A 23,789-nucleotide genomic window follows, 5' to 3' on the forward strand; every position below is an offset into this window, starting at 1 on the left:
CATTTGATGAAGTGAAACTGCTGATGATGATCAGAATGGAACTCTTCAACGACGCATAGCTCATGTTTGGGGATTTGTCCTCTTCGTTATGTTTGTTAAGCACGTTAGGTTTTGAAGTCACATTTTCGTCAAGCTCAAGTTCTAATGACGGGATCCATAAGGAATCGAGGGAACTCTACAAATCTGAATGGCATTGTATAGTGACTCTTGTATTTTCATCAGGCAAACAAGGATTTACATTAAGAACAGTGGCATTTGATGAAGTGGTATTGCTGGTGGTGATCAGAACGGAACTCCTCGACGATTTGTCTTTTTCTAATTGATTGTTAAGCAAGTTACCCCACTGGCAAAACAAGCAAGATTTTGAATTCGACTTCTACCTGAACCTGGACCCGGACGCGGACCCGGACTCGAGATCGCGAAATCGGACACGGACCCGTTTCCTATTTGGTTGGTGTAAATGGTGTTGGTGAATTTTTTGATTAATTCGGGCGAAAACTGGAAGGTTAGGTATCATAAAATGTTCATGAAGAGAAATTGTAAGAGATGGTATCATTACCATCAACTGGAAAATACTGTTTGGTTACTCTTTATTTAAAAATAGCAAAATCAAATTGCATGATTTCATTCGTTTTCTCCACTGTACACAGAATAAGTAATGATGTTACTATATATGTTCAGAATATTATTTGAATAAACTTAGGATAGGATACTTAGGATAGGAAATAAAATGTGTGTTTTTATATCTTTAAACCCAATTACTAAGTAGACTGCACATACATTAAAGTCACATTAAAATTCCATTTTGCGAAAAAGAGATTACAACATTTAACTTTGCAAAAGTAGATAATTGAAATATTTTAAAAGCAATAAAAATAGATTAGGTTAGATTCGAGCTACAATGACATTAGTTTGGGTTCAAGGCAAGGTTGCAGGGCCTCAACAAGGGAAAAAAGGGGGAGGGACTGTTGGCCTGGCTCAGTGAGCCAGAACTCACCCACTAATCCCTACTACTGCCGTAAGCAGGTAATGAATTCCCAATGTATTAAGTTTAGGTTTAATAAATTATAAATATATTTTATTAATAACATAATAATATACAAATATGTATAATCATAAAGTAATAAATAAGCCTACAGCTATTAATAATGTCCGTAATGTGTATAATTCCAAAATACGGATCCCTCGGATGCGGATGCTGCTTACATAATCTCGTCTGTCAAGGTGTTTCGGCAGGAAAGGCCTTGGCAGACTTATAAATTCCTGAAATGAGGGTTCATACCTACCGACTAGAATTGGTTTCATGGTGGTATCAGATGGGTTAGTGTACGGTAACCGATGGTCATCTTGCTTATAATCTCGTCTGCCAAGGTGTTTCGGCAGGAAAAACCTTGGCAGACTTATATATTTCTAAAATGGGGGTTCATACCTACCGACTGGAATTGGTTTCATGGTGGTATCAGATGGGTTAGTGTAGGGTAACCGATGCCGACCTTGCTTACATAATCTCGTCTGCCATGGTGTCACGGCAGGAAAAGCCTTGGCAGACTTATATATTCCTGAAATGAGGGTTCATACCTACCGACTGGAATTGGTTTCATGGCGGTATCAGATGGGTTAGTGTACGGTAACCGATGGTCATCTTGCTTATAATCTCGTCTGCCAAGGTGTTTCGGCAGGAAAAACCTTGGCAGACTTATATATTCCTAAAATGGGGGTTCGTACCTACTGACTGGAATTGGTTTCATGGTGGTATCAGATGGGTTAGTGTAGGGTAACCGATGCCGACCTTGCTTACATAATCTCGTCTGCCAAGGTGTTTCGGCAGGAATAGCCTTGGCAGACTTATATATTCCTGACATGAGGGTTCATACCTACCGACTGGAATTAGTTTCATGGTGGTATCAGATGGGTTAAATTAGGGGTCCCGTTGGCCACCTTTGAGAGCGTCTGCCAAGCACTTCCGGCTAAAAAAATACTGGCAGACTTCGCTTTTATGTGTCTACATGTAAATTTCTAACTGCTGCCATAATTATTATTTCGGTATCAGATGGGTTAAATCAGCCCCCTTTTTTCGCACCGGAAGTGGCCTTCTTTTTCGTACTTTCGGCAAGTTCCGCCGTGGCAGACTATCGAATTCGGACTTAGCATCACTTTTATGGTTTCCCATTGTGTATTTCATCGTGGTATCAAGTCGGTTAGAAAATTTGCGGCCGGCTCTTCTACTATTGCATTCACCCCGGTTTCACTCTAACAATATTAAATGATCCTGTTCTGAAGTTTTCTTGAATTATTCATAAGTTTAAACTGACAAGAATCGTTTTAGACTGAACGAAATAAAATACCACGATATTGTTTACAATTCCAAGTCAAGATGAATTATCTTATCTTATGCAAACTTCAGTGTTAAAATGTCATTTCCCGTTAGGTATGAGTTAATTACAAAAGTAAAGTAGACAGATCCCAGGTTATCAAAGTAAAATGCTAATTACAATAATAGCATTTTTACAAGAAATTTGTTGTAGCATAAGAGTTTATTTTTATGCTGATCGTAATTTGCTTTTTTTTACGTGTTTATGATATTTGGGTGTATAATTGTATATGTATAAAGAATTCAAAATGTAATAATACTTAGTCGTTATAAGGCCTACTACTTATTTACTCCAGTGGCGCTATGAACGCAGGGAAAAAAGAAAAGTAGCTAGAAGGAAGTATCATGTCATGATTGTATTAATTTTTATTTACCTAACCTTTTGTATACATATATATATATATATATTAGATTTAATGAGCACTTCCTAGTATCAATGACCACGTCCAGCCCCTCCAAGCGACTGCCACGGCTTGGTGCGAGCATGAGGGTTCCAGTTCGGAATTATCACATCGCGATGCGTAGGCTTCCTTGGCAGACCATTAACTTGAATGTCTCTAGCAAATCTTTCATGCGGGAAGTCTACAATTTCGATATCATCAATAACCTCTGTAATGTCTATGCTCCTTCCATGTCGTCCTTTCCCACCGATACGATCCCAAGGATTCGTTTTGACATTGGGATTCCAGTTGGGAATTATTACGTCACGGTGCGTTGGCTTCCTTATTCCAGGGATTTGAATATCACGAGCAGTTCTGGCATATATGGGAATGCGAGGTACTGGTGCTGGAACACTTGGTCGCGGATACAAAGGCTTCGGCCTGAGAGGATTGAGATGACCGGGCAGCCTGATTTCTCGTGTGTTACGTCTGCTTAGCTTGGCACTGGGTGAGTCGAGGCTCCGTGTGTTTCTACGGTTATATCCCGGATGCGTGGCTCCGGTATCACGGCTTCCTGATGATGTCGAATGGCTGCCACCTCCGCGTTTCGCACTGGCTGAGTCTAAGCTCCTCACAGTCCTTTCCAGTAACTCCACTTCGTCTAATGATAGGTATGGAACATTATCTAACGCTATTGGTGTTAGTTCACCCACTTCCCGGACCCGACGTATGATAGGTTTTCGTTGTCTCGGCGGTCTATATGTTGGCTGAATAAACCGCTGGCAGGTTGACTCAGCCACAAATACCACCAGAATGACTCCGAGCAAGAGAGATACTTTCAACATGTTGAGTTGCGTACAACACAAATGTTAAACTTAAACTAATTAATGTAGTCCGGTGTTCACTACTTATAGTGCTGTTTGAGGAAACACAGGTTCTTCCCGAAAGGGGACGGCCTGAAGTTTATTAGTTTGTTTAATATATCATATCATAAAACAATATCGCATGACCTACGTGACCGTCACCGTCACGCTCTCTCGATTTATTTGTAGACAGAGTATGACGCATACTTCTTAGAGATAGTCGGGACTATGTAACAATCCGATGTTGTCCGATGAGCAGATTCTTGTCAAATTAAATTTCATAAAATAAATTAAAAGTGACAATGATATTATATCTTTAATTACATACTAGCCGCTGCCGTGACTTCAACGTTGTTAAGCTACTGGGTGTAGGAATGCTCCCGAGAGTGAGATTATAATACCTACCGTATACTACGTGACCCGGGAATTTCCATGTTTGGGACTGATTTTGTATAGAAAACAACATGATACCTGTGTGAATTCGAACAGACCGTGACCATTTTATTAACCTTTCATATGTGTGTGGTGGTCAAAAATCATAAGGTTTAAACCTCAGTTGTGCTGTATAGATCACAAAATAAAACATTATCGTAAAAAAAAGATGACTTACTTAAAGTTCGGTCAGGGTCCTTATCATTCATAGACAAAATGTTAATCGATTATGTTTATATATTCGTGTTTAACTGGACTTATATTGTTTGCTAGGGTAGGTAAATAAGAAAAACAATATTTTACCGACACCCTGACGGCATAACGGAGTAAGTAAATAGAGCAATAAACTACGTCTGTAGTTTTTCCTTGTCTAATTTCCATTAGCTAAGCACTTAAGCAGGTAGGTATTGATATAGCTATTTGTTTTACTTACCACAAACATTAAAAGTATGGTAGCGGGACATACCCTGATGAAACGCATTCCTGGTAGGCAATAAAAGAAACGTTCTTCCTTGTAACAGGAAAAACGTAAAAATATGTAGGTAGGTTATTACTTATACCAACTTATATCTTATATCTATAATGTTACAGCTTTTATCTACACACATATCATAAACTGTCTATGATGCCTTCAAAATTCGTAAATAATGGCCCACATTACGATAAACTGTTTTGTTACAGCAAATTTCTTATCTGTGAAAATGTGGTAATAGCTTCATTACTATATCAAAATCGATTTGGTAATGCATTTCAAATTTCGAACATCTCTGAAAAAAAGCAATTTGATTTGACCCCTATTCTAATATCAGTCGAGATGACGTTTTATTCGAAATCAAATGATAATTGCATACAATATTGACAAATCTCGCATGTAAGTTGGTATCGGACGATATGGTAATCGACCCCGACTCTAGTTTGTCTCTGAATTAAAAAAAAACTACGGATGCGTGACGTGCGTGAAAAAAGGTTTAATTTGCCGCCATTTGACGTCTTTTAATTAGTTTATAAGTAAAAAATAATTTGTTTTGTTGTTTTAAAAGGAACTATAACAAAAGTTTCGTGTAAAGATAGTTAAGTGCGATAAAGCTATTTAGGAGACGCCATCTCATATCCGCGAGTTCCGCCAGAGAGCAAAGTCGGCTGTAATATGAAGTTAGTGGATATATCATAGAAAGTTTATAATATGTGTGTAGATAAAGCAGTGTATGTAACTGTACATAATTAGGCATTAAAACACTCGTGTGATACTCACGGACGTAGAGAGTAAACGGGATAGTGTACACTGGCCAAAAAGTGTGTCCACATGAGACATCAAACCTGAGCCCTCCATCTCTTTCTAATTAGGGTGACCATAAGTCATATGTATGTGGGATATTAGCATAAGATGGAATGTATAGTTTGGCCAGGATCTTTTCTCATTCGTACATAATCAGAGAGAATCATACTGTATTTTCCCTATGCTAGTATAATTGTCCCAGAAAAGAGATGGATATAGTTTTTTTCTCTCCTGTAAAACGCTTCACACAACCTTACTTAATTTAGTCGTTATAACAACTTTTAGTCGTTATAAAAGCTGTTACAGATGGGATGGGCGTATTGAATCGCGATCATGGTCGATTGTGTGGTCCGCCGTACGTACATCAAAAACACAGCTATAAGAGAGAGTGAGACAGATATCCAGGATGGGGTAAAACGTTGTACTACGTAACTAGGTAAATCGCAAATCGTGTCGATTATAAACACTGCCTTCGGTCGTGTTTTAATTTATCACCACTCGTTATGAATTTGATTCCTACTTTCAACACTTGTATCGCAAATTACTTTATATTAATACTAAACCGACTAGTTATCGATACCAGTCATTTTGTCAAGCCCTAGCGTAGCGTGGCGTAACAATTTATGTATTGACTAAAATAATAAAATATTAGCACACAACGAAATAAAAACTTACATTTAACTATGTAAACCGGCATCTTACACTATTTATGCTTAACAAAATACCTATCACTATCAATATCATACTCATGGTGTGTTCATATACGTGATGACTTCCCTTTTGCATACTTAAGCTATTCTTTAAGCGTAAGCGTCATCGTAGATCTGTGATTGCAACAAAATTTTCAAATTTTCCGCCTTTGTATACTGACGGAAATGTGTGTCCAACCTATATAGAATCGATTACATATATATAAATAGTTAGAATTAACGTTTCAGTATTAAATATTATGTAAGTAAGGATAAATATGAGTCTGTAATGTCTAAGGACTTTGGATTTAATTTTTGGCAATTATATAGCTCTCATTACATGAATCGAATAATTAAACATGCCGAAATAAGTATATCTTTATTTATTTATTAGTTACTATTTAGGTAAACTTATTTTTACATTAAGTACGTAATAAGAATAACAATTCTGTAAGACCGATCCAAATCGCACCGATATCATAGTCACCCTAATGAGTTTGACAATGTTTTCTTGATTGTACACGTGTGTGTGTGTGTGTGTGTGTGTACACGAAAAATATGTCATCAAGTTGGAGATACCAATTAATATCCAAAGTTACTACAATTTCTACCATATTCAATTTAATGTTTTTTTGTTATGCACATGCTTGGTTTAATCAGTTAATAATATTGACATCATAATGATTAACAAATTATTTAAAAGATATCAGAACTGTAATCGGAATATAGCACTAAAATAGTATATGAAGGTAATTACTTTCAGTAGTATATTGATATAAATACTGCCACAATGGTATCTTTTTTACATTGGCAACATGTGCGAGTGAGACACGGGGCTCTGGTTTTTCTATCTCATGTGGACCGTTTTCTCTAGTCTGGTACGAACAACTTTCTGGCTCGGTGATAAGGTTCAATTTAGTATGACAAAAAAAGTGACAGTTCGCTCCCGATTAATATGTAACTTCCTGTGGCCCATTTTATAAAGCTACAACTTACAATTTACAAGCCGAAGTCTCTTTCTAACCCTATGTGTTAGAACGAGACTTCCGCTTGTAAATTGTAACTTGTAGCTTTATAAAATAGGCCACTGGTGATACTATTATGAAACTCATTTCATTCGTTTCATAAACCCACACTCGTATTTTAATGCCTTTCATTATGTAGCAGTCACATAAACTACTATTTCTTGTTAGAGCATTACTTATGGCATTACTTATTATATACTTATCAGTGTAGGTATGCTATATTCTTGTTAAATGAAATTTTGTACTAGATTTTGTCCGCGACTTCTGCGTGGAATTAGTAATTTGGGTACCTAGTACCTAGGTACCTTATTAGGGTTCCGTACCGCAAAAGGAAAAAACGGAACCTCCGAACATTTAAACAATAATAAAGTAGGTAAGTATTTATCTAAAACTAAATGACGAAAGTAACAAAATTGATTCACCGAGTGCAAACTGCAAACATCTGCCGCGCCAAATCTTGAAATTCCCAGAAATTGTCACATTTTTTCAATATTTTTTTATTTAAAAGAAAAACTTTTTAAATACTTTTGAAACTTTCGTTTTGTCTTTTTAGGGTCCGTACCCAAAGGGTAAAACGGGACCCTATTACTAAGACTTCGCTGTTCGTCCGTCCGTCTGTCACCAGGCTGTATCTCACGAACCGTGATAGCTAGACAGTTGAAATTTTCACAGATGATGTATTTATGTTGCCGCTATAACAACAAATACTAAAAACAGAATAAAATAAAGATTTAAATGGGGCTCCCATACAACAAACGTGATTTTTGACCAAAGTTAAGCAACGTCGGGAGGGGTCAGTACTTGGATGGGTGACCGTTTTTTTTGCTTTTTTTTGTTTTTTTTTTTTACATTATGGTACGGAACCCTTCGTGCGCGAGTCCGACTCGCACTTGTCCGGTTTTTGTATTCTTATAATGTTGCCAATGCAATTTTTTACAGGTAAATTATAACAGCTGTAACAGACAAGCGTACCGGATACCACCCTTGGTCCAGTCTGAGGCCTGTCCAATCGAGTTGAAGGTGGTCCGCCGTGCATCCGCTAGGGCTAGGGGTGCAGCTATAGGTAAGTGAAAGCGAGAAAGACATAATGACCGGACCAAGGTCGCTGTCCTGTATACCCGTTTACATATTTAAATAATGTTATTTGTAATCATACAATAACAAAGCTTATTATAATGAGATGCCTTAGTTTTAAACTGCTATAAAAACATTAAATATAGTTGGTCAAGTAGATCTTGTCAATAGAAAAAGGCGGCAAATTTGAAAAATGTAGGCGCTAAGGGATATCGTCTCATAAAATTTGAATTTCGCGCCTTTTTCTACTGACAAGATTTGCTTGACCATCTATAAAATAAGGTTTGAAATGATACGATTGTAGTAAACACAGAACTATCGAATCGAATCGAATCGAAACGTATTTTTTTACTACAGCAACATTACGTAATTCTTATGAAGATAATAATTATTTATTTTACAAAAAAAATCTTGACTTGTTGAAAATATAAATTTATTATTTTGAATTGAAATACTTTGGACTTTTATACTTAATTGCTTATTTATTGTAAATTTTTGAATGGAATTGTAGTTTCTATCAAGGCCCCAACGCTGTCTCAGCTGTTCTCTTTGACGGCGCAGCAACTAGTATCATTTCTCTCTCCTTGCTCTTTTAAAAATGCCGTTTGTCAAAAAAGGACAACCATACTGTTGACAAGATGGACTTCAAATCCAGGTGTCCCCTTTTTAGGTAGACCCAGGTTGTGTATGTGTGCCTAAAAACGTATATGTGTGCTCTTTTAGGGATGTGAAAAGTCGATTTTAATCATGTTATATATCGATAAACGCTACACAGCCGAACGCAATAGCGATTAATTGAAGCTTCAATATCTTCGTTAAACATAAACATAATTGAAATGCTAATGGATAATGAATATATTATAATATAATAAAATAATTCAATTAATGCGGAACACCTATTATAGTAGGTATTTATGTATTTTAATTAAATATCTAAACTTTCCCTTGGTTACCTGCTGGGGCGTGACTATAAAATTGCGATCTGATAACCACAATAAAGAATAAAAGCGTTTTTGTTCATTTTAGGTATCGTTAAGCCTTTGAAGTAAAATTAAAATTGCAAGAAATGTCGATAGTTTATCGATATGACTTTATTGACATGGCTACAGCAAGGTGGGCCACATTGTTAATCGTACACTAAACAAAAGTGGTCCCAGCTCGCTTGGAAGGTGTCTCTGTATATTATTATATCTATGGTTTCTATTTTATTTTAAATTGTCCTGGCAGCCCAGTAACTGTCAAATCGCGAATGAAATTGATTTGTTGATAGTTCTTGCGAGTTGCATTATTTAAATTTACAAATAAAAATAATGCCAGAAATCTCACTCGCATACTGAAAACTCAGTACAAATTTACTATTACAGGAATAAAAATATTATCAGAATGGGTGACAGCCAAAACGGCTTCGGTAAGATTTTTATTTTGTTTATATTTCGGATTATCTATCCTGCTGGGTGTGGATTACAGTAATTTGAGAAATACATAATTAAAAATGGTTTATAGAGGACAATGAGATGCTCCAAGCGTTGTATGACTTCGAAGCGACGTTGGCGAAAACCTTGAGCTTTACGGAGGGCGAATTTTTCTATCTGCAACAACAAAACGTGAAGCAGAGGAACTGGTGGCATGTCGTTAATAGAAAAGGTCAAGTCGGCTTCGTGCCCTCCAATTACGTCGCTACAGTCAAGGTCTGGCCCGTTCCTATTATGTTTTGTTATTAGCCGGGTTCACACAGCGAGCATACGCGCGAGGCAATTTCCTCACGCTCTAAACGGCCAGTGTAAACCTGCCTCGGACGCATTACCTCATCACCGCATTGCACTACTCTGTGTTGACCCGGCTATTAGAGTACAATTAGACAGTAATTCAGTGTGTGTTCACTTTTAGGTGGAGCCAGAGTTCTTTCTTGCGTTCCTTAGTAGTTGCATTAAGTCTTTGAATGAGGATAACGCCATGTCGGGGCAGAAGCAGGAGTTGTTAGCTAGGTTGAGTGAAAAGAAGAAGCAGCTGCAGATATTAACAAGGCCGCAGAACAAGAAAGCTCAAGCGCCCAAGCCTCCGCCACGCCTGGATGATGCTACACCTCCTAATGGTGTCTCTCCGTCTTTTGACTTGAGGCCCGTTGTGTCTCAGCAATATATTAGTGAGGAAAGAGATAGTTCTTCACCTAAATCTGTGATTGGTGAGTAATCTATTAGTTGTAATTGTTGTCATTGATATAAATTGTAATCACAATTATGAAAAAGAGAGATAAATAAAATGTATAAAGTATGAAAAAGTGCTTAACCTTATGAACGCCAAACGGCGCATCCATTTGCCGTGCCACTGACGCCATAAAATTTAGTTTTGTGAATAAATAATGCCAACCTAAAAGTGAAGTGTTTTTCAGTAGGTTTTCATCAAAAAACGATCGACGTCAAATGCCGTTTCGTGTCGTTGTCACGATTTTGCGTTGACGTCAATTGCCGTCTGTGGCGTTCAAAAGGTTAAAAATAATAATATTTTTTATATTATTATTTTAATATATCAAAAAGATTGTCCCAGATTTTCTTGACACAAACAATACCTACGTTGTACTTGATTCCAAGTTCCTGTAATTTACATTAAAATATTAGAAAAGTATTTCAACACCTAATAAAGGAATCCTAGCTGATTCCTGTTGCTCACATGTCTCCAAACATAAGTATACAGCACCTTCTACAAAAAGTTATTTTTACATATACATACTTTAATATCACATGGTCTGTCACACTAGTGCAATATTTGTATAAGGCGGTAATAATGCATTTCATAACTTATTGGAATTGAGTCAAATCATTTGACATAACATTATTAGAGTCCAACCACGCTAAGTTTTCATTCCAAGTGCTGTGTCAATTTTGTGCGACTATGTGATATGTAAGCATTGTCACTGTCAAGTCAGTCAAAAAAAAATTACACTATGAAATTTTTTTTATTACAGATAATGATGATAATAGCAAGAAATTTGGCATTACCAAAACCTCCTCAATCCAGTTATCCTCAGATACAGACAACCAAGATGACAGTCAGGACAGCAGTGAGAGCATCAAACCTAATGCCATCTATGACATAGTGCAGTCAGTCCGTAAGGAGACGCAGCTCAGTCATGAGATGTCTAAGGTGGCTGTGGAGACTGTCCTTATATCCTTGAGGGTAAGTTGGATGGTGATAAGCAATAATGTGTCAACCCACATTCATTTTTCAATAAGATGTCAACTCAAAAAATTTACGCTTAAAGTTGACATTTTATTGCAAAGTGGATGTGGTATGACTCATTTTTGCTAAACACCATCCAGTTATGATATTATTTTACATCATAGACTACAATAAACAACTGCATTATGAGGCATTGACAAAGAGTGCAAGGTCACTTATGCCTACACCTTGATCAGCATTAATGAGTTGCATCCTACACCATTTTATAATACAACAATCCATATTCATCCATAGAAGTAAATTTTAGATTATATTTTAAATTTACTTGAGCAAGTACAGTCACCACACAGGAGTGTTATGCCATTTAGGGTTCTTGCTAAATCGGAAGTTCTATAGCGTAAGTATTGAACAACCAATTTAGCTAGGACCCTAAATGACGCAAGAATTGCTGAGCGCGATGGTACTTTATATGCTCCATATTGTAGTTGAGAGTATCGGTTTACAAAACTAATCAATCAAGTAGCAGACTTAGGGTCATTGACACCGCACTATCTCTTATCAAAGTTCATTACAATCAGCCTGACCTGACTTTATGAATGTTGCATGTAGTCAATAGATAGAATATGTGGCTGTCCATCAGAGAAGAGTCCTTATGGACATGGAGCATAAGAACCTTTTAGGAATGGAACGCTACATATAGGAATAATAAAATGTGCGAGATTATGAATTAATGAAGGTAATTGATTTGTTTACATTATTCGCAATTTCTATTGAACTCTAACGCTTTGAACGCCATGCCTATCGTGTGCGTCATCGTGAACCTGTTCGAAATGCAGAAGGTAGATGTAGCCGCACGGGTCAGTTGACGTCTTTGGCAGTCAAAAGTGTAAATATTTGGTATTATAACCAGTGTTACAAAATATAGCTAGGTAATACAACTGAATAGAATGACATTGAAGCACCTCATGTTGCAGTTATTTATTATGATTATTTCCAGGAGTTCCTACCAGGTGGCGCTGCGCGTTCAATCATCGACGCGCTTCTCCGAGAAGCGAACAGCAACATAACATGCCCCCGTAACGCCATGGACGCGGCGCCGGACGCACTGCGTATGCTGACTGCGCTCAACGCGCTGTCGAAGGCGGCCAACGACGCGCAGCAGCGCGGCTGGGCGCTGCACGACGACGCGCACGATATACAGACACAGCTACTCGAGTTGATATCCGTTATGGTTGGTATTTCTATACTGAACGCAGCGCAGGACGCGCTGCGCATGTTGACGGCGCTCAACGCGCTGTCGAAGGCGGTCAACGACGCGCAGCAGCGCGGCTGGGCGCTGCACGACGACGCACACGATATACAGACGCAGCTACTCGAGTTGATATCCGTTATGGTTGGTATTTCTATACTAGACGCGACGCCGGACGCGCTGCGCATGCTGACGGCGCTCAACGCGCTGTCGAAGGCGGCCAACGACGCGCAGCAGCGCGGCTGGGCGCTGCACGATGACGCACACGATATACAGACGCAGCTATTCGAGTTGATATCCGTTATGGTTGGTATTTCTATATTGGACACGGCGCCGGACGCCCTGCGCGTGCTGACGGCGCTGAACGCGCTGTCGAAGGCGGCCAACGACGCGCAGCAGCGCGACTGGGGACTGCACGACGACGCACACGATCTTTTGAAATTACTGTGCGACCGGTCTGGCCTAGTGGAATTGGACGACCGGTCTGGCCTAGTGGGTAGTGACCCTGCCTGCGAAGCCGATGGTCCTGGGTTCGAATCCCAGTAAGGGCATTTATTTGTATGATGATACAGATATTTGTACCTGAGTCATGGGTGTTTTCTATGTATTTAAGTATTTGTATATTATATATATCGTTGTCTGAGTACCCACAACACAAGCCTTCTTGAGCTTACTGTGGGACTCAGTCAATCTGCGTAAGAATGTCCTATAATATTTATTTATTTATTTATTTACTGTCTTTCGTCTATCGCCATAACTTTCGCAAATATGTATATCCGAATTACACTCCTCTAAAAATGATCTGTTAAACATTGTCAATGTTATAAAGTCAAAACTTAATGTTAATATTGTTTGTTTCAGTCTAACGCGGATGTGAATATATCGCAACACGTGCTGAGCAGCCACAAATACGTTTACGTGACTACTCTGGTGCAGTACTACCAGATGGAGACGCGATGGCCGCTCAGACAACTCCTGCTGCAGGTACTTAAGTATTAACACTAGCTAAAAATAAAGATAAAAAGATAAAAATAAGTTAATTGCACACAAAACAGGCAGTAGGTACTATATATAGATTGTTGTGACTTCGGGTGGGTGCATAGCATGGGTTAAATAGAGCCGAATTTCCAGGGGTCCCCGCACTAGGCTAGGCCTGTACCGTGGGAGACCAAGTATGCATTTGTATATCATGAGTGACAGTTGGAATAATAGGGGAAAATTATGAACTAAAAGTACATTGTTTGTTAGTGAAATAATAGTTATTTGTTTTACAAGGGGGCAAAGTTGTTGTTTCACCGCTCGTGCTAATATTGATACCCGAGCAAGCGAAAGATTCCAAAATTGAACCACGAGCGTAGCGAGTGGTTCGAAAAATGGAGTCTTGAGCGTCGCGAGGGTTTCAAAGCACGAGGGTTAAACAAAATTTGCCCCCGAGTGAAACACATCATTTTTCACCACACCAACCCGAAGCAAATATTAAATGTAAAATATCAAACAAAATCAAACCAAAACAAATCCAAATGAATGTTATTAAATATTTATCATCCCAAATCATCATTTAAAAGTAAATTTTACCAGCAAACGTAAGAAAACAACTCAAAATTTGCATTTGATTACTTTGCCTCACATGTGAATAAAATGCAAATTTGCTATCAGTTTTTGAAGTGCTAAGTAAGCCTTTCCGAGCTGGTGTGGTGAAAAAACATTACATTACAGTTTTACAGAAACTACTTTCTTAGTGGACACAAGTTTAGATAGACTATAGAGTTAACCTTAAACTACCCTTACAAGTAAATTTTCAGCTATATTCATTAACTGACATAAAAGTAACTAGGTACATATTATTAATAATACACAGTACTGTAAATAGACGGCGGTTCATTCCATAAATATCTGTCTCACATCGCACTTATCAAGTTTTCTGACGCACTTATTTGAAGTAAAGGGCAAGTCAGTTATCTTCAACCCTGTCGACCCTTTTTTTATCTTCCTTTATCATCGAGTGAAGCGATTGTCATCCAATATAAAACAGTAACAAGTGCTTAGAAATCCCTTTTCGAGTCTTGTTGTCGCGTCGTGTTTAATGAACTTGTTCTTGATTATAGTCACATGCAATTTGAATTGTTAAAGACGCTGCACCTACTTAATATTTTGGGTTAAGCCCGTTGGTTGACTGGTAGAGAATGGCTTTAAGTCCGCCATGTGTACTATCTTGTATTGTGCAATAAAGATTAAATTCATAGAACTGTCAAAAATATATGACACTAGACTTATATCGACCGGGATATGGAACGTGATTACCTTTTGTATTGTTTTCGAACTCTTAAGGGCCAGTTGCACCAACCACAGTTAACAGACTGATCAACGGCACACAGCAGAGAACGCTTTAACGGTGACAGACGGCATGGTGCAACCGACCCTAAGTCTAGTGAAACTAACCGTGAATCATTCAAAACTGTTAATATATGACAGGCTTTTCCAAAATTAAGATAGTGGCAGCAATTTTGCACCTCCATGTACAGGTGAAAGTATTATAGTTCATCAGCATCTGTGTTTATATGAATGTACAGGTACCTATTTCTTTTTAGGCGTTCGGCGTGATGTGCGGCCTGGAGCGTACCGCATTAGCCACGCTGGCGCTGTCGCAGCTGCCACCAGAGATCGCGCGCGACATGCGCGACAACCCGCGCGCCGTCAGCCGCCTGTCGCACTCCGCGCTGCTGCTCTCCATGGTGCTGTCCATGGCCGACAAGCTGCCCGTCACACACTTCGGTAAATCATCATCATACCACCACCACCACTGCCACTGCTGAGCACAGGCTTCTCTTCGAGTATGCCACCCAACTAGCCAACGGACTCCTTTCGTCTGAAAACGGCCACCATTCCGTTAACATTTTGGTCCACCTGCCATCACTCTGCCTGGCAACATGTCCCTCCCAGCTCCATTTAAGTTTGGTGATGACGTGTCCGACGTCTACCTTATATTAACAGTTCAGTAACGGCCAACTTTGCAAGTGTTTGAATTTTTGTAGGCGTTTAGATCTCTGCTACATATATAGATAATATTTTGGTTTATCGAAATTCCACTGTGATTTCACGCAACATATTTCTCCATTTACTCTCTCTTTCTCTCTCTCGGGACGGTGCCTCATGTCTGAAGATCGTGATCAATATCAGTGTTGCATCTGGATCAGATGATCTGCCTCCACCGGTTTCTGGCCAACGCGTCTTTGACGACCGTCTCGAAAGAATAGGACGACAAGTCTTTAAATTTCTAAAATTACAGCAATTTTTTTCTCTATTTACAGAAATACTCGGTGTAGAATTCGCCGAATTCCTCCTAGAGCTGATCGAGAATCCGCCAGAGACAGACGTGGACGAACAAATACCGGATTTGTTTCTTACTCTGCTCCTGGCCTATAATCTACAGTTCGATACTCCGGTGGATAATCTGCTGCTCAATGCGCTGGAGAATAGGGATAATGCCAAGACTTTCTGTGAGAAGGTGCTGCTGCTGCTTAACCGTGAAGGTATGCTTGTACATGTAATGATTTAAAAAGTTTTAAAAAAATCTGAGGGCTCATACTATTTTTGGGTAAATACATAAACAGGGTTCGATATTAAACTTTCGTGAGACATATTGACGATTATTATTATTATTTGTATGTCTTTCCATATCTCGGGACCATGGGGTCCCGGACCTTTGGGAGGCATGCGTGGGGCCGAAGCCAACAGCACAGATATTATTATTATTGATTATTGATTGATTATTGTGTGACGGGCCCGAAACATGTCGCCAATAGCGACTAAAAATTCAAGTGAGTGAAACCGTTATCGTATAAACAATTTATAAACAGGGTTTATGTACTGGCTTTAGGTGCAAGTTGACGGCCTCATAACTTAATCGGTAGTGAACCTACCTACAAAGGCTACAAACCAAGAGGCCCCGGGTTATCCTGGTGAGGGCATTTACTTGTTTGTACACAGAAAATTGTTCCTGAGTTATGGATTATTGATTTTGAAATGTAAGGTGACAAGAGGTTCAATGCCTTCCTTTTTAAAATTTCCAACAAAGAGTTACCTCCTTATTCATAAACGTTTACTAAAGTTAACAAGCCGATAATAATCGTTTCTCCCTTTCCATCATACCAATATCCCGGAAAGGGACAAACGATTATTATTGGCTTGTCAACTTTAGTAAACGTTTATGAATAAGGGGGTTAATCTTTTTCAAAAATAAATAAGTAGGAGATTTATTAATAATGCCTGTATCCAGACGACCCCGTTCACATCTTCGACCATGAGCCCGCCCCAGCGCACTCGGTACTGAAGCTGGTTACCGACCTGTTCTCGCGCAAGAAGACCGCTGAACACTTCTACACCAACGACGTCAAAGTGGCCATCGATATCATCGTGAGGCAGCTAGCTGACTTGTCACCGGGAGAAACGGTAACTATTTCAATATAAGCCTAAAGGCTACCACCTACAGTTAAAAGAGTTAATCGGTTCTGTATTTATTTCGTCGTGTGTATTTATCGGTTTTGTTCTGTATTCTGTTCTCGAGCAAGTTAACCGCTGAACACATTACACCAAACCAACCACGTCAAAGTAACCACCGATATTATCGAGAGATTGTGGTCAATATGTTGCCAGGAGAAACGGTAACTGATTGTACCTATTTAAAACCCTTTTGAAACGCCTCAAAAATTCCATGCAACAAGTTGACCTAACTGTTTTGGAGAATGAAAGACTATGACTATGATGCGCTTCTACAATAAAGATTAAGTTCTATCTAATGAGATAATCGTTTTTTTAAGCGGTATACTTCTTTATCAACGAAATTCAAGTCGCCGCGTCGTTGAGGACGCTGGTTCGATTCCAGCCTGCCTTCGCCCCGTACAGTTGGGCCACGTTTTTTGTGTAGTTTAAGAAAGAGAGATTTGTATTAAACAGTTCCAACGATAAATACATTTGCTTTTATTTCTCAGAAATTTATATGCTTTTTGACTAAACATCCAGTTGCTACTCATATTTCTATTCAGCGTCGTCAAGAATACCTAAAGATCCTCCAAGGCATCATCCGCAACACCGACTACGGTTCTCACCTCCACCGACGGGACGATCTTCTCCGCTGCTTCGCCCGCATCTTCTGCGAGGAAGGAGACTCCAGCCGGGACGACCAGGCCCTCGTCAGGGCCATATCCAACGAGTTCCCCCAATACTTCAAGGCCTAAGGTTAGTATCAACTACTGGTATTGAACGTACCTTGAACGGTTACTGCAGGGTCGCGGAGACAGGCCTAAAGTGTTCCAATACGCTTTTAACCTTTTGAACGCTACATGGCAATTGACGTCAACGCAAAATCGTGACCACGACGCCAAAGACTGCATTTGACGTCGATCGTTTTTTTTATGAAAATCTACTGGAAAACACCACACCACCACAAAAAAATTTACCCCCGTGGCGTCAGTGGCACGGCAAATGAATGCGCCGTTTGGCGTTCAAAATGTTAAGACGGACGTGAATGGTATCTGCTTCTTTATCTTCTAGAATAGCCAATACATTCCCGATGCATTGAACATTAGAAACTTAATAAGGAGTCGCTAGAGCTAGATAGAAAATAATGGCGTTACTTTTGCCAATTTAAAACGAGGGAAGTAACTGCACTTTTGATTGTAATCTCCTCTATACTCGAGCGCACTAAAACTTTTTTTCTATATGATATGTAAGATATTTTTAGTCTAATTAAAAGCAAAGGGTAACATGTCAGAATGGGGTCTAAAAACATAACCATTCCTTCTGGGCTATAAAAGAAGGCATGGTGCGCACGACAATGGTAGATGTCTGTTAGCTGAATGAATAGACAAAATTCCTGATTATGTACGTAACTGGTTAACAATAATCCATATTATTTCAATTTAAAAAACCATTCTTTCTGGACTATAAAAGAAGGCATGCTGCGCACGACAATGGTAGATGTCTGTTAGCTGAATGAATAGACAAAATTCCTGATTATGTACGTAACTGGTTAACAATACAATAATCCATATTATTTATAAGTACCTATATCCTTAGATACTCATAAAACGTTCACTATACTATTACGTACTCTTATCTGAGTTTTACTTTATGTTTTAAAAATACTATGCATGTGGAGAGTAGATAAAAATTGTTATTACCTTTAAATAACTGTTACGAATTAATTACAGTTAAATTGGATTAAAATAGAATACGAAAAACTCTATTTCAGTATTTATTGGTATGAAAAGTGTCTATACAAATAAAAAGTTAATTTAACCATGTTATATTTCAAAATTTATGTCTAATGATGTTATAAATGTGCGTGTGCGTGTATGTGTGATTTGCTGGTGTCTAAATAAAGTGAACAAAATGTAATAGATACGTAAATATTATGATATTACTATGGAAAATACTTTAATAAAAAAATTATTTATTTGTGACAATACAAACAGTATAATTATACTGATCAGTTCTTTCAGTTAAATTATTAAAACTAAATAACTATCTAAATTTATATATACATTCTGAATCGTTCTTAAATAACTATTTGTTAAAGATATCTGTGTTTTTGGAACATCAGAGGTAATTAATGCCCTTCAATCGGAAAGCCATACTGTCACCAAAGAGTTGTTTTTCGTGTCATCGTTATTATGTACAATATTGGTATGTCAATTAAGGAAATGCTTTAAAACTGTCCAACCACAAAAAGTCGCACCGGTAGCTCAACCAGAAACACCGTAACACTACCGGCCTAAGTATTTTTATATTATTTAATGTTAAGCATAACGTTAGTAAGACTTAGAGAATTCAGTAAATACTTACAGTTATTTTATTGATCCTAAGATGGCTTAGCAATTATTTGCTTTAATGATCGTACGTAATGGTTGTATTAATTGTTCAAATTTCGCTAAATTAACTTGTTATACACGGTGTAACATGAGTAAACCGAATAATTTTAACAGCGTATTCCTGATCATATTTAGAGACAAAAATGTCCTATAAACTTTTTTGATATTCGCCTAGTTTCAGAGATATTATTAATTTAAAAAAAAATAAGATTTTATTGTTACACGGTGTAAAAGGCCTTTTTGATGGTGATGTTGCTGCTTAAGGGACATAGTCTAAATATCCTTATTGATAGATGTCAAAAAGTGACAAGTAGCACTTTGCAAAAAGTAGGTTCTACGAAAAAAAAATGTAAAAATCAATTTTAAGTGACAAGTTTACTAATAACATTTATTATTTATGTACAAATACATTAAAAAAATTAAAAAAAAAACGAAACAAAAAAAATTTTTTTTTGGCGAAATTGACCTAAACTCATATTACATTTTTTACTTCTTTTGACCTCAGAAATGCGTGGTTAAAATTATTCGGTTTCCTCATGTTACACCGTGTATATCTTATGGTATATGCATAAAATAGTTCCCAGTTTATTTTAAAGTTATATCAGGCAAATGAAAATTTTAAGTAAGGGCAAGTAGAAAATCAAAGCGTTATTATAAAACATATATTCTGTAAATTCATTAATTGTCGCAATAGGCGATTATCATATCTTATGATTGTTTTAAAACGAATAGATTATTATAGTGAGGAAACGACAAATGTTCGGGTTTATTTATGAAATTGATTTTTTCCTGCTGTGTTTAGGTATAAAATATCCGTAAAAGATCATAGTTTCAGAAATGAACCCATTCGTATGTATATTTCCATGTGATGCCATATTATATTTAACACATTTATTTTATGTAAAATGATGTACTTAACATAAAGAAAAGAAGCAATATTTTTGCTAGTCATTGTTCATTTAGGTACTTATACACGACTCATACGATATAATATAAATATAGAACACACAGCAGCTTTCTAGCTTACATGTAAAATGTTTCCTTAAGAGCCAACAGGAGTGGTCATTTCTCCATACAAACGTACTCCTCGTTTTCCTCCGTGGTTTTTGAAGCTAGAGCAATGATTTTTTCAACACAGATTAATATTGTCAATATCTGTGTCGGACCGTTTTGCTTTTTTTGATATTTTTGTTTTTTAAGGCGCTAGAGCCCTTCAAAAATGGCCAAAATGGCCTAATTGACTATGCCGCAATGAGAGGCGTGGCATTCAAAACTGATATCAATCAGCCAAAAAAGCAAAACGGTCCGACACAGATAATTTCATAATCATTTAGATTTACAAATTTGGTTACGATTGGTTAAGTTTTGGAGGAGGAAACAGAGGAGTACGAAACCTCGATTTTTGAGATTTTTACGCAGGATTTTTCGCCTTGTCCTTATCGCACTACTTTTAGGTGCCGCTTCCGTTAGCGAGACGGGTATATTTACCTAAAATATTTAAAACTCAGCTCCTGTTTCGTCTTAATTCTAAAAGTTAAAATTTGCACTTACAGTAGAATCCGTTTATTATGACTCCGCTTATACTGACCAACCGCTTACTATGACGTAATTACTGTGCGACGTTTGGTTTTTATATAAAACTCTTTGTGACAAATTCGGATAAGATGACTTCGCTTATAGTGACAAACCGTTTACTATGACCTAAAAATCCTATCTCCATGAAATTATATCCGGTTATACTGACACCTTCGCTGGTTTTCGTGGCCGTCACCACGTCTTTCCCTGCGAGGACGTTTGGTGCGTTCGTGGCGTGTAAGGTATTTTAGTTTTGATTCTCAGTGACAAGTTGATATTTGTTACAAATTTAATAAAACTCATCTCTCACAAAGGAATTTGAGATTAATTTGGAAAACATAACAAAAATAAGAAGTTGTACAATTATGCTTTATATCATTTATATGACATCCGCTTAGTATGACGTGTTTGTCAGTTCCCTTCGATGTCATTATAAGCGGATTCCACTGTATATTGATAATATAACAAAAAAACAAATATACCTACAGTAAATTCTTGACTAGAAAACTATTAATTCTCATTTATTAACACTAAACCTAATTTGTAAGAGATTGAGTCGAAGTAAAAGCAGCTACAGCTAAGATATTGTTTTCTATAGCAGCTATAATTAAATAGATGTAAAAGCACTATTAGCAGACTCACTATTGTTAACAGTTCCTCTACCCGTCTTTAATTATCATGATACTAGTATGAAGTCGATTTTCTAGTTAGCTAGAAGTATTTAACATTTTACTGATAAGGCATGATAAATGGGTAAGTAGCAACTTTTTTTTTTTTAAATATGTGACAGTAATACATTTTATTATACATAATATACATTTTTATGTTACAACTACTTACACCAGATTTTTAATTAGGATTATTGCACACAACTGGATTATTGCAGCAACTTTATTGCACACAACTGATTAAATATTTTCTCAGTTCCCATGCCCTTCTTGTATTGTAGAACTTCAGACTTTGATTATTTTCCAGAGACCGGTCTGATATCCCGTTCGAGGGGTTTGGAAGGGGTATTTCGTAAGGCTTTGCTTGCCAAAGCCATTGCTCTCTAAAACCCTTTCATTCGGCTTTTACAGCGCTTGGTAATACGGGTAAGCTCTTTTCGAGTGTCGGGTTCCTAGGTGCTAACTCCTTGAAGGGGTATCCCGTATAACGCTTATGACATTTTCAACTTTCTCTTCATGAAAATAGAAGGACTGGGTGTCTAGCGCGTTGACAGCACAGATGTCACAATTTTTTGAATTAGGAAGGGGATACCCTTACATTTGCGGCGGTAGCTCTGAAAGGGTAACCCCTTCCTAGTGCTAAGCAAAATGAACGGGTTATCAATTCAAAGGGATAGCAAATCATTGGAGCTATTCGAGAAACGACTAAGCCAGTCAAAGGCTGTTTTCTGGAAAGGGGTGGACGGGTCCCTGTTATTTGTAATCTTCTCAAGCTGTACAAGCTTTTCAACATTGTGAGGTGATTGTAAAGTGTTAATCAATAGCGTAAAGAGGGACGCCTTTAGATTTTTCTTTTACACAGATTTTTCAGACGCGAAATTCGATATCACTACAAAGCATTTAAGTCTTTATTTAAGTACCAGTTAATGGTTGTCGAGTATTTCTATTAGTGATAAGTAATTCTAAAATATCGCTTTTTATTGCGTATGTTAATCGGTAAAACGTACCTATTTAATTTTCTTGTCTTTCCAATTCATTAAAACAAAATCGATTCATTATAATGATTTTTATAAGGTGCTCAAGTTTGAAGCCAAATTTTAGTAGAAAGTATATATCGTGACTACTTTGAAAAAAACTCGTATCTTGTTCTGTCAATAAAAATAAAAATGTGGTAACTATGTATGGTATGCATACAGAGTTACTTCGTTTTAACTTTGAGTAGCAGTGCGAGATACGAGATTTTTTCAAAGTAGTGACGATATATATATTTTAGTGTATTTATAAGGTTAATTTACGGCGTGGCTGCTAAAATAATGAAATTATGTTTGTGAAGCTGACAGAATCAAATGTGGGCAAAAATTATAAATTTTCTGTGACCAAGATCTATTTTTGCAAGCTACCATCATCGCTAAGTTAGTTTCGGTCACTCGTACACTTCATATCAAGTACCAAGGCAATTTCTCGACACCATTTGTTACTAACCTATAAACTCTTTTTACATGCGTTGCCTTAGTAAGATCTTAGGAATTTCATGGCAAGTCAGGGTAACAAACGAAAGGGTTTTAGAAATTGCACAGCAGTCAAGCTTAACCGCGTTTCTTGATGATGATCTACATATAACATCGACTGTTGTTGTGTTCGATGGCAATTTAAATTATAAGTTTTATTTAACTATTTTCGTTTGTGGTTCGTTTTGAAAAGATGCATCTCCAAAAATAATCACGACAAATCATTACACAAGAAAAAACAACGGGTTGCACTCCGGGAGTGCCGACAGAAGTGAAAACTCAATGACTAGTTCAAATTGTCTGCAGCGTTATGTATAATTGACCCATCCTCCTTTCTATTGAAAAACTTTAGTTCCGAAATTGCTGGCCAATGAGCTTAAATTTGTAGCGTTAATTGTTTAAAATTCGAATAGAAATTGTAAAGTTACCTTGCAAACCTCGCATCTAAATATATTTGGTCATGATATTTTGAGTTATATTCACCAGTACTATAGTTCGTTTTTTTTAGCATTAGAAAGAACTCCACAGAAGCAAGCGTGCAGTTTTTATCAGGCTCTTTAATTGTTAATAATTATTGAATTATCTAATGTAACATGGTCAATACATATAATTTACATCAAATTATTGCCGCTA

The 23,789-nt window shown here is 37.5% G+C and overlaps 2 protein-coding genes across 2 annotated transcripts; one reads left to right on the forward strand and one right to left on the reverse strand.

Moving 5' to 3' along the window:
* Nucleotides 1–2,708: 2,708 nt before the first annotated feature.
* On the reverse strand, nucleotides 2,709–3,646 carry LOC134665589 (uncharacterized). Its single transcript, XM_063522556.1, has one exon. The coding sequence runs from the start codon at nucleotides 3,594–3,596 to the stop codon at nucleotides 2,805–2,807; it is 792 nt and encodes a 263-aa protein (XP_063378626.1). The 5' UTR covers nucleotides 3,597–3,646; the 3' UTR covers nucleotides 2,709–2,804.
* A 5,693-nt stretch (nucleotides 3,647–9,339) lies between these two features.
* On the forward strand, nucleotides 9,340–23,129 carry LOC134665270 (NCK-interacting protein with SH3 domain). Its single transcript, XM_063522171.1, has 10 exons — nucleotides 9,340–9,518; nucleotides 9,614–9,798; nucleotides 9,998–10,292; nucleotides 11,073–11,284; nucleotides 12,285–12,518; nucleotides 13,398–13,520; nucleotides 15,125–15,308; nucleotides 15,845–16,066; nucleotides 16,813–16,985; nucleotides 17,579–23,129. The coding sequence occupies exons 1-10, from the start codon at nucleotides 9,494–9,496 to the stop codon at nucleotides 17,768–17,770; spliced, it is 1,845 nt and encodes a 614-aa protein (XP_063378241.1). The 5' UTR covers nucleotides 9,340–9,493; the 3' UTR covers nucleotides 17,771–23,129.
* Nucleotides 23,130–23,789: the final 660 nt, after the last annotated feature.

The sequence above is a fragment of the Cydia fagiglandana genome, chromosome 6 (assembly GCF_963556715.1).
Source record: "Cydia fagiglandana chromosome 6, ilCydFagi1.1, whole genome shotgun sequence".
NCBI lineage: Eukaryota > Metazoa > Arthropoda > Insecta > Lepidoptera > Tortricidae > Cydia > Cydia fagiglandana.